This window comes from Pongo pygmaeus, chromosome 7 (assembly GCF_028885625.2).
Source record: "Pongo pygmaeus isolate AG05252 chromosome 7, NHGRI_mPonPyg2-v2.0_pri, whole genome shotgun sequence".
Classification (NCBI taxonomy): Eukaryota; Metazoa; Chordata; class Mammalia; order Primates; family Hominidae; genus Pongo; species Pongo pygmaeus.
The window spans coordinates 3,332,868-3,345,479 of record NC_072380.2 but is presented as its reverse complement, the minus strand read 5'-3'; the positions used below and the strand labels follow the sequence as shown (position 1 = coordinate 3,345,479).

The 12,612-nt window shown below is 37.6% G+C and overlaps 1 protein-coding gene across 1 annotated transcript in view; it reads left to right on the top strand.

Moving 5' to 3' along the window:
* The window catches only part of CSMD1 (CUB and Sushi multiple domains 1), a 2,090,911-nt gene that overhangs the window by 1,657,826 nt on the left and 420,473 nt on the right, over window positions 1-12,612 (top strand). Inside the window, exons 19-21 of the mRNA XM_054498773.1 lie at window positions 115-231; window positions 2,248-2,463; window positions 10,601-10,789. Of these exons, the coding sequence (XP_054354748.1) occupies window positions 115-231; window positions 2,248-2,463; window positions 10,601-10,789 (522 nt within the window). The remainder of the gene's footprint in view (window positions 1-114; window positions 232-2,247; window positions 2,464-10,600; window positions 10,790-12,612) is intronic.

The window sequence follows — 12,612 nt, the reverse complement described above, 5'->3', positions numbered from 1 at the left end:
ATGACATAAGATCTGTTAATCCTTGTGCAAATTCCATGGCATTTAACCAGTATTTTGTTCTGGCAATCATTGTGAAACTTTAGTGCTATAATCATCTCTCTTTATTATTTGAAGCTCTATGTGGAGGCTACATCCAAGGGAAGAGTGGAACAGTCCTTTCTCCTGGGTTTCCAGATTTTTATCCAAACTCTCTAAACTGCACGTGGACCATTGAAGTGTCTCATGGAAAAGGTAAGAATCTATCATAGGTCTCCAACATACAAATAAATGAGACAGAAACACAGGAACAAAACAAAAACATATTACAGTGTAAACAAGTGAGATAACTACTTTTCTCGTGTATAGTTCAAAATTTTAACTTAGTAAGATTTAGGAAGAACAATAGTCTTTCAACTGTACAATAAAAACGATTCCTCGTTTTGCTGTTTATCAGACAACCTGAATATATGCATGTGAATATAAGCTTGAAATATAGGTATCATGGTAAGGAATAAAGGCATCTATTCAATAAAATCTGACCATTGATTAAATAAAGGGAAATAAGCGATTGTCTAACTTCTAATTTCCATGATAAATCTGGGCAATTTTTCTACTTTCCTTGTATTTTATGTTTACCTGGTATCATCATACATAATGAATAATTTGTCTTCACGTAATCCACAGATGCCTCATAGAACAGATATTTCTATCCTCATTTTACAGGTAAGCATAGTGAACATCAGGAGATTTTGCATTTTGTGCAGGAAGTGTAGATCATAAACACTGGGTTTAGGATTGTAGCCTGAATCTTTTTTCTGTGACTAAACTTGTCATCTTTAAGAGTCTATTTGGCCGGGTGAAGTGGCTCATGCTTGTAATCCCAGCGCTTTGGGAGGCCAAGACAGGCGTATCACCTGAGGTCAGGATTTCCAGACAAGACTAGCCAAAATGGTGAAACACTGTCTCTACTAAAAATACAGAATAATTAGCCAGGCATCGTGGTGCATGCTTGTAATCCCAGCTACTCTGGGGGCTGAGTCAGGGGAACGGCTTGAACCCAGGTGGCGGAAGTTGCAGCGAGCCGAGATTGCGCCACTACACTCCAGCCTGGGAGACAGAGTGAGACTCTATCTCAAAAAATAAAATAAACAAGAGTCTGTTTGGAATTTCGATCACATAAGTATTATGTAGACTTTATCTTTTCACATAGATTTGAACCCGACTTAATATTAAATGGCTACATTTTATTATATATACTGTGTGGCACTATGCTACCGTGAATGACATGAAGGAAGAACTTGCCCTGAAGGAAATTAAGCATAAAGAAGACACAGATTATGAGTGATCAAAGTTTTATAATCATAAAAATACACACTTTTATTAGAAGTTATCTGTTCACAGTTAATTTTATTAATTTCACTATAGGAATCCAGAAATAAGACTTTGTAGTTCTGGTTACTATGAGGTCATATGCTTTACGGGCATCTAAAACTACATTTTTAAGGAAGTTTTTCCTCAGTTATGCAGACCTCCAAATAAGATTTTTCTAAAGGACACTTGTTTAGAGTACATTGAAAATTTGTCTGGTCTTTTGTCCCTCTGGGACAAATACTGTCCCTAAGAGCCTACTGACAATTTTTGAATGAAACCCATTGTAAACATTCTCACCTGTTTTTCTTAAATATCCATATCTATGCCAACATCTACATCTATATCTGTATCTATATATAACTACATCTATAAACTCCATATCTACCTCAATATTCATATCCACTTCATATCTTCATATTTACATCATATCTGTACTTATATGCACTTAAGTATTTATTTTTGTTGTTTATCCCCTCTGCTTTGTTTCATTTCTAAAGCCATCCTCTTTCCACCCATTTTTCCTCTTAAAGAGGAAATGTAAATCTGCAAAGCTAGATTTACATATCAAGATAACATTTTAATATTTTGATTAAGGCTTGATGTGTCTAAGTCCTTAGACTTAGGTTGATGAAAAAAAATTTTTCAGCAACTGTTACCTCTCCTAACCTCTCTCGTTTTCTCTCTCTCCTCTACATCTCTCTCCATCTCTCTATCATCTCTGTCTCTCTGTGGCTATTACTCTCTGGAATCTGTCTTCCCCTCTTATTTTCTCTTCCTCTCCATTTCTATCATCTCTATGTCTCTGTCTCTCTCTGCCCCTCTCCTTCTCTGCCCCACCGTGTGTGTCTCTCTCTCTGTCTCTCTCTCTCTCTCTCTCCCCCCTCCTTCATTTCTCAGGAGTTCAAATGATCTTTCACACCTTTCATCTTGAGAGTTCCCACGACTATTTACTGATCACAGAGGATGGAAGTTTTTCCGAGCCCGTTGCCAGGCTCACTGGGTCGGTGTTGCCTCATACAATCAAGGCAGGCTTGTTTGGAAACTTCACTGCCCAGCTTCGGTTTATATCAGACTTCTCAATTTCGTACGAGGGCTTCAATATCACGTTTTCAGGTATGTTGGTCTTGTTTGCTGTTTCTCTCCTCTGGCAATGATACTGCCATTTCTTAGTGAGAATGTGTGTGTGTGTGTGTGTGTGTAATGTGTGCATGAGTGTGTGTTTGTACATGCGTGACTTGATTCCAACCAATGGGGTGCAGGAGGCTGAGCCTCCATGAAGCAGGGTGCAAGTACGGTTATGTGGCATCCAGAAAATGCCACTTTGTGTTACACAATTTGTGAATTCTCATCTTTGAAAAATCTGTAAATGTCACTATATTCTGCAAAGCGCTTCTCACTCGATTCTCTTCACCAACTCTACAAGATCTCTGAGGAAAGTTCCCTTATTGGGAGGCATCCTCTGGGTCAGTTGTCACCTGATTGCATTGGTTTCTACCCTACAGTAGGTGCTAATATTTGCCTTGACAACCACCTCTAGGATGAAAGAAGCAGGTGGGCACACACAGTTGAGGATGAGCTTGTAGTTTAATATATTTATATGCAGTGACAAAAAATACTCCAAGTTAGGTAACATCTTTATTTTTAATGATAATATATAGATAATATTTGCATAAGGTTTATGTTACAGCAGGAATTATTTGTATGGGTTAGATTGTTTAATTTGTATAGTTCTATGACATAGATGCTAATTTTTTCTACAGATAAGAAAAAATTGCCCCCACTTAAAAACTGACCAAACATGTGAGAGATAAACTTGGTCACATAAACAAATGATGCTCAGTGAACAGGTCACACTCAGAACCTCTGCAGTATCTTCATTTCCACCATGCCCCCACCCTCCACCAACAGAAAGGGCCCTGCTGCACTACAGCTGCCAAAGGATGGGAACAATCATATTAACTTGCATTTGTGCATATGATGCTTTGGACGAAGAGGCTTTTCCTTCCTTATTCCTCATAGCCCAGATCAAGTGTAATTTTCATAAGGTGGTCCCTGGGTAACACAGTCACATGTAATTTATTCTACTTTTGAGATCTCATAAATTCCTTAATAACTTTTGATGCCACTTATGAGATTATGTGTCACAATATTTGAGTATTTATCTTATCTCCTAAACCAAAACTAAAGATCTTGGTAGAAAGTTTGCTTGCCCCACTTTTATATAAACAACAGCTCTACTGCTGTATCTTACTATAAGATGAGTTACTCATAAGTAAGATGATTTTCCACTGTGCGGGGATTGACACGCCTAATCCTTATATTATTCAAGGTCAACTGTACTTGAATAATACAAGGGTTAGGGGTGTCAACCCCTGCACAGTGGAAAATCTGAGGGTAACTCTTGATGCCCCCAAAACTTAACTACTAATAGCCTACTGTTGACCGAAAGCCTATAGTCAATTAACACATAAATAAACTAGTATCTACATATATTTTGTGCTTTCATGATATACCTAACATTTTACTAATTTTTAAGATATGTCTTGATGACATGGTTCATCTGCATGTGTTTTTAAGTTGTAGCAAATCTCCAAAAAATTGTCAATGTATTTATTGAAAACAATTCATGTATAAATGGATTCAAGTAGTTCAAACCCACATTTTTCAAGAGTCAACTGTAATAAGAACTTCACAATTGCCTACTAACTACTGCATATTGATTAACGTTATGTGAAATAAAATAGTGTCTTCAAGGAAAAAATTTTTTTGGGATCTTAAGATGCTCTGAACTACCTTATACTCCCTCTAATTCTACCTAGTTGCCATTTATCTTAATCTGACTTTGTTGATTTTTCTTGGTATTTCTCTACTCAAGTGAAGCTTTCAAGACTGGCTCAGACCACTTGATTTCTTGGAAATTTGTTGTAATCAGCAGTAATCATGAAACTTGCCACTTTATATATCAAAGACTTAAATCTTCCCAACACTAATTCCTAAATCCCTCTCTCTCTGCATTCTCCCCTGGTGTATCTCAATTAGTATTACTATGAGAATATCACTTCCTCCAGTTCTTACTTTCATCATGATCCAAAATGACTTCAAATAGACTTCTCCAAAAAAAGAAAATGGCAGTGACGCAAGTCTGTTACAGTTCACTTCTGCAGGTGTTTCTCAGGAGTCTATGCAAATTCTATTCATTTTACTGCATCAGTTTCTTATTCTGGTGCCCTCAGCACAAGGCTGCCAGTAACTCTTTTGATGACTACTGTCTTAGAATGTTTGTGCCACTTGCCATAACAGAATACCTGAGACTAGGTAATTTATAAATAACAGAAATTTGTTTCTCAATTCTGGAGGCTGGGAAGTCCAAGATCAAGGTGCTGGCATCTGGAGTGAGCCTTCTTGCTGTGTCATCACATGGCAGAAGGTAATAAGGTCAGAAAGAGGAGAATCGCCATATCCCCATGTGGTAAAAGACAAGAAGCCCTTTTAATGGTTGTAATACATTAATGAGGGTGGATCCCTCATGACATAAACACCCCGAAAAAGGGGATCAAATTTCCAGCACATGGATTTTGGGTAACACGCTCAGACCATACAAATAACCAAAAGTCAACATGTAACTATTAGATTCTACTGACACTCTCATTATAAACTACTTACACAAACAAGCAAGCCAACAACAACAAAATACTCTCTCGTGGGTCTTTAAAGTTGTAACAGTCTGTAAACATTTAGAACAGTTCATTTAAACATAACCAGTAGAAAATAATACCTAAAGCCTGCAGAAGAAATAAGTTTCATCTAGACAGTTGCACACAAGCAGAAAGTCTTTTTAAAAACAAAAGACAACACTTTGGATTTCAAAGTCGACTTTAAAGTAAACAAATTCTTTAGGTATGTTAGAGGAGTAATTTCATTTGGAAGGATTTTTGCCTTGAAACTGTGCTGCAAACAATTGCCAGTGACACTGATACCATGGAGTTTGTTTTTTTTTAAGTATACAAATAACTAGCAAGTTTATTATACAAATGCGGCATTTACCCATCCAGAGACTTTGTTGTTTATCATGAATGGCATTCATATGCTTTTATATCTGCCTTCTTTCCTGTTAATCGAGTTTATTTCTGTCTTTCTCAGAAGGCCTTATTAAAGTAGTATTTCCTGATTGTGTTTCCTAGTCAGTATTTCTGCAGATGTTAATGGTAATATTGTAGAAAAAAAAGCCCCATATTCCAGTTGGCTTAGATAAATCTGCACAATCCCCATTCTACATAACGTTGTCTGCTACTGGTTGCTAACTATGTGCACTGGATACTCCACACTTACTTTTCCACCCCCTACGACATGTCTACTTCTTAAGTGCTAACTTCTAGTGAATTAGCATCATTTCTCAGTCATTCTCTTCAAAAGGTTAAAACTTGGACCACTTTTTGCCATTACATATGTGATTTTCTCTTCATTCAAAAAGCCTTGGTGGCAGGCGCCTGTAGTCCCAGCTACTGAGGAGACTGAGGCAGGAGAATGGCGTGAACCCGGGAAGCGGAGCTTGCAGTGAGCTGAGATCGGGCCACTGCACTCCAGCCTGGGCAAAAGAGCGAGACTCTGTCTCAAAAAAATAATAAATAAATAAATAAGCTTTTATGCATCTTTCACCAGGCAAAACTCCTCCTGTCCAGGTCAGAGGGTGTGTCTGGCACCTTTCCTCTTTTCCTTAAGCAGAATTTGTTTTCTTCTATATAACATAGGAGAAAAACGTTTCCATGACAATGTTTTTACACCAAAATTATTTCTTTCCCAAAATGGCTTTTCTGTATTTGTCTCCTTCAGTGGTACCATGAATTTTCAAATGAGGATACTGTTTCTTCTTCTGTGGTTGAGTCATGAGTACCTGGGACAGAGGAGAGTGTACTCATTCTTTAATTGCCTAGGCAGGTCTCTGACAGGCTGAGACTTGATTGTGAAGCAGAGAATGGACAGGCCGGCTAATTTGGGTGGGCTCTCAACAGAAAGAGGTGCAATGGGAGGACCAGGCCACCAAGTTTACGATAAAGAAGAGGGGCACTGTGGCCAGACCCCTGAAACTGAGGGGAAAGTGGAAGGATGTGAAGTTAGTTATGGAGGGCAGATAACATAAGTAACTTGGATGTTTATTGTGAATGTTGCATGAAGCCATTGGATGGATTTGAAGAGCTTGATGTGATCTGACCTTTCTCAAGGTTTACTTGAAAGACAGTGTGTGAGTCTCAACAGGAAACTGTTACACAATAATCCCAGCAAGAGATGCCAGATGGAAGCTGAGACTACAGGAAGGATGCTAGGTTAGAGCTGACTTGATTGGCAGGAAGTGAAGGTGTCACATAAAATACAGAATGGGGTCAAGATTTTGAACCTGCATGAATAAGGATGCTCTGTTTTACGTGAAAACCACTGGGAATAAAGCAGGTTTGGAAAGAAAATACAGACTTTTTCTCTTGGGGATATTGAGGGATGTATTCAAGAATGATTGGCAAGAGTCTTCAATTCATATAACAGGATCATATTAAAGAAAAAGAAATACTGGAAACCCATCAGCATACAGTTAATTTCAACACATGGGGCAGCAGAAGTTCTGAACCTGGGTCCAGTGAGTTAGGAGGAGAGTGACGTCCCAGAAGCTAAGAAAGGAAAGCCTTTGAGGAAAGAAGAGAGCATTCAACTGTATTAAAACCTGCTTAGTAAGAGGAAGTCTAAGAATTGGAACCAACCCAAATGTCCAACAATGATAGACTGGATAAAGAAAATGTGGCATATATACACCATGGAATACTATGCAGCCATAAGAAATGATGAGTTCATGTCCTTTGTAGGGACATGGATGAAATTGGAAATCATCATTCTCAGTAAACTATCGCAAGAACAAAAAACCAAACACCACATATTCTCACTCATAGGTGGGAATTGAACAATGAGAACACATGGACACAGGAAGGGGAACATCACACTTCGGGGACTGTTGTGGGGTGGGGGGAGGGGGGAGGGATAGCATTGGGAGATATACCTAATGCTAGATGACGAGTTAGTGGGTGCAGAGCACCAGCATGGCACATGTATACATATGTAACTTACCTGCACATTGCGCACATGTACCATAAAACCTAAAGTATAATAATAATAATAATAATAAAATTAAAATAAATAAATAAATAAAAGAATTGACCATTGGTTTTTGCATCTGGACGTCACAGTGGCTTTGGTAAGATCTATTTGAGTGGAAGGCTGTGAAGGAAAGCCTGAATAGATGAGATGAGGACAGTCTTGGAAGGCAGGATGGGAAAATGAAAGGTACACCCAATACTTTGAAAAGTTTGTGCTAATGATAACCAGACAAGGGATATGGTGGCTGGGTGACTGTGAAGTCCAGAGATTGATGTTGTTAGTTTGTTTTGTTGGTGGTTTTGGTTGTTTACTTCATTCTTAAGTTTGACCCCTGTAACGCGTATTTTTATTTTGGTGGAAATAAGAGAATTGATGAAGGAGAAAAAAAAGCATAAACTCCAAGAACAAAATCTTTGAGTTGGTGAGAAGATGGAATTCTGAAGTTAATACACTTTTCTTGTGTTAGACAAAGATGAACATGTGCACTGTGCAAATATACTTTGTATAATAATGATTAAGTGAGAATTAATATAAGATAATCCTTACAAAGCCTAATCAAGATGGTTACAGCTAACACACACCTTCTAACCTCATGGTATTGTTTCAGGCTTTCTGTCCTTGTAAGTTTCTTTCAGAGGATATTGTATAAGCTACAATATATAGTAAAAATATACTTAAAGCAAAGAACCATAAGATCATGGTGTTTCTTTATATAAGATAATAGGTATAGCATATAATAATATCAAAATATTCTCCTATTTGGCAAGAGTTTTTTTTTTTTTTTTTTTTGAGATGAAGTCTCGCTCTGTTGTCCAGGCTTGAATGCAGTGGTGCAATCTCAGCTCGCTGCAACCTCCACCTCCCAGGTTCAAACAATTCTTCTGCCTCAGCCTCCCGAGTAGCTGGGATTACAGGCATGCACCAACACGCCCAGCTAATTTTTTTGTTATTTTTAATTTTATTTTATTTTCAGTAAAGACTGGGTTTCACCATGTTGGTCAGTCTGGTCTCAAACTCCTGACCTCATGATCCACCTGCCTCAGCCTCCCAAAGTGCTGAGATTACAGGTGTGAGCCACCATGCCTGGTGAGTTTTCAACCATTTTTAAAGAAATGACAGGAAATATATGGTTTGAACTGAGGGCACACAGTATATCCTTAGATAGAAGTAGAATGATAACAGCAAGGTATGAGATAATATTATCTGAATTGTGACATCTTTATTTTAATATGTTCTAAAAAGTAAAATAACATATGATAGGTTGTCAATTAATGTTTGTTGAGTTCAATTAAATGACATTGTCTATATTATTTTCTTTCTGAGTCATATTATGCATAAGTCAAATTAATAAGTATATCTCAAGGTTATCAAGGTTAGTTTGAATATTTTAGAGATCCAGAATAGATTTCTTATCTAAACGCAAAGATAATTCAGAAAGTATCCACCTCAGAGGTTTACCAGTAAGCCAAGTGAGATGAAGGAAGTGTTTAGGTACAGAGTTCCATAAAAGTTTTTATAAAAGTGCAGGTATGAGATATCAATGACTAACTCAGCAGATAATGACAACTAAACTAAAAAAAAAAAAAAAGAAGGATCAGATTTGAGGAATATTGAGGGGAAAAGGATGAGTTGGACTTTATATGTTCAGTGAAAATAATGAACCTAAAATTCCAAGTTAGGAGAACCCTAAAGATGGTGTTAGAAAAAAGTAGAAGTAATTTTTTTTAGAAAGACTAGCATAGTTTTCTAAACGTTTCTTCCCCATGGTAAACTAAGAGTGATCTTCATTGTCCCAATTCTTTGCAATAATGCACATCTTTTAGTTGGCCTTTCAAGATTCTCTCTGAAACTCTTCTTACCATTCCAATGCCTAAGCATATTTCCATAGTTGGCTGGCTGACTGTTTGATACTATTTGACTAAATTGGGCATTACAGACTGGGGAAACAGCAAGAAGGAGGAAACCAAACAAATAGGCACTTACCCACACTTTCTCTCTTCACCCTGACAAAATCATGGACTTGATAATGGACCAAGAGGCTGGTGACAGCCAGAGCTCAATTATACGTATATACTACGGAGATCAGAAGGAGTTGGCTGTAAAGAATATGGCAAACACAGAAGTGAGCTGTCAGTGCTGACATTTTGAATACTTACTCCCAAAATACAGCAAAATGTCAGACATTTATTTTTTAATTTATATTTAGCACTTTCTTCTTGAATGGTTTATAGTAATTTCTAGTACAAAATCTTGTCTACTACTTTTCAATCTCACGTGCTTTACAGATTGAAAATAAACAGAGGAAAATTCCACTGTTCCTCACTGAGGTATATTCTAGAGGTGAAATTGGCTCTGATAAGCTTTCCACAAACACAGCCCTGTGCCTTTGTTTTTATGTTATGCTTCATGCCTTAGTTATCAAAAAACACCTTTGGGAGGGATACAGTAACCAATTTAAGCAATTAGAAACATCAGTAAAATTATTCCACACTCTCAAGCTGACAGTTTTGAAGTGAATTATCTCATTTTAATATGCTATTTGTCTGTTTGTCTTCTAGTTACATAATAATTGTACACATTTATGGGGTGCATGTGATATTTTGATACATGAGTAGAATGTGTGATAAAATATCAAGATACTTAAGATACCCATCACCTCAAACATTTATTATTTCTTTGTGTTGGGAACATTTCAGATCTTGCCTTTGAGCTATTTTGAAATGTACACTGTATTATTACTCACTATAGTCACCTTACTCTGCTATCAAGTATTAGAACATATTCCTTCTAACTGTATCCTTGTAACCATTGACCGATATCACTTTATCCTTCCCTCCATACACCCCCTTCCCAGCCTCTAGTAACTTTCATTCTTACCTGTAAATTCTTAAAAGAAAAAAAATACTAACTCCCATGTCATTTGTCATAAGACAGTTCGTAGTACAAGAAAAAAAATGCACGTAACAGTTATAAGTGTTTGGGGAAAACACATATGTAGGGTTTTTTTTTGTTTTTTTTTTTTTTTAGTAATAGCACCTTTTTATTCTTGCTATTTAATCTTTGTGTATTTACCCAAATCCTCATGCATTTACTCTGTCTCTGCATGCCTCAGAATATGACCTGGAGCCATGTGATGATCCTGGAGTCCCTGCCTTCAGCCGAAGAATTGGTTTTCACTTTGGTGTGGGAGACTCTCTGACGTTTTCCTGCTTCCCGGGATATCGTTTAGAAGGTGCAACCAAGCTTACCTGCCTGGGTGGGGGCCGCCGTGTGTGGAGTGCACCTCTGCCAAGGTGTGTGGGTAGGTGGCCACACGCTTTCATTTCATTCATCCATGGGGGCAGGGTATAGCCCAGGCAAGAAGCCTAGGGTGGTCGGGGTTGGGTGGGGGGTTGTTGACAAGGAAGGAGAGGGTGAGAGTACAGGCCTCAGTCTGCCAACCAGGGGAGAGGGGAGCTGCCTAACTGCTCTGGGCTTGAATTAGCTCATCTGTAAAGTGAGTCCCTTTCAGCTTTGAAATTTTATGATTGAACAAGAGTGAAACCAAAGCATGTATCAAGCATATTTATGAAGGGAAAAAATATATATATACGGAGAGAGAGAGAGAGAAAATCTGGAGCAAAAGAAAAATTGGAAGATAGAAGCCAAGCTACAATAACACAACCTCTGACAATTGTATTGATTAAAAGCAGCATGTGTCCCTGGGTATAACGATCATGACAATTTTGTTTTTGTTGTCAGTGGTAGCCTTTGACTGGATGATGGTTGCACACTCCTGCTAAGTGGGCATGATAGGCATTTGAATGCTGAATTCACTTTTTCAGTGTGTTCTGGAGGAATCCAAGAGATAATTCCAGAGAGTAACAGGAATTTTTATTTCGGTACTTTGAAATGAAGTACTAGGCTCACATGCAGGAATTGGCTTGTTGATCCAGTGCGGTGACGTTTATTAGCAATCTGGAACTGTGCTACTTTAAGAAGTTTAGCAAAGGGGAATCGTAACTGCTGTCATAGCTTAAATAGGGTGTGTTGTCCACACAGCCAGAGCTCTCGTAGTTAGCTATACGGACAAGGTCTAGTTCCTGCCACCCAGCCATGTTGCTCAGCATATTCTGCGTCTTAGAAATTGTTCTTTAAAGTTACAGAAAACTGACTAATGTCATTGTGAAGAAAAAAGGGATGTGAGAGATTGACCAAGGTTCTCCTTAACACCAAGCCTTCTGAATCCATGGGGAGTCCAGAATACGAACCACACTAATTTCACCAGTTAACAAACTGGAGGCAGGTGGGGGAGGTCTGAAGATAAAATTTAATAGTCCATATAAAACACAAACATGTTCACTTAGCATAACTTGTTGAGCATAACTTGTTTTATTTTACCATGGTGCAGAATCTCTTTGATTTTTGGGGTTGCTTAGGAATATTATGTAACTCAAACGATAAGGCTATATTTTTGGATTTTAATGAGCCAGAGATACATAGTCAGAATTTCATTATTAAAAAATTAAACAAATAAACATGAATCAAATCATCTGTGTCTCTTTCCAAAACATGTATCTATATATTTTTACAATCTGCTTTTCTCCTAAAATAATGGTTCTTAAACTGTTTGTGGTTATAATATTTATTTGAGAATGGAAGGCAAATTTTGACTATTATCTCAAGAAAAAAAATACGGTATATTGTAGATGATCATAGGAGTTCCCAGAGTTGGTTGGAGTCTAGAGACTCCTAACTGAGATCGTTTGAAATCTGGACAAAACCCCCAACTCAATGAAATCAAAGTGACATCTAGATATGTAACAGTCAGTAGTCTACTGATTGTAATGATTAAGACCCATTAAATGCTACTCTATTTCATCCAGAGTCATTATCTTTACACTGTTTTTCTTGTCATTCAGGTTTTTACTCTGTGGTCTAAAATATGAAAAATAAGTAACTAGAGTTGGAAGAATAGTTACTATTTATTAGACACTGTATGGTAGACTAGGCACTGCTTCAGGCTCCTTCCATGTAATAACATATTTAGTCCCGTGACAATTCTACGAAGTAAATGCTGTGATTGACAGTTCCCTTTTACATCCTTTTACATGTGGAAATATTAAGACAAAAAGACTCTACAAA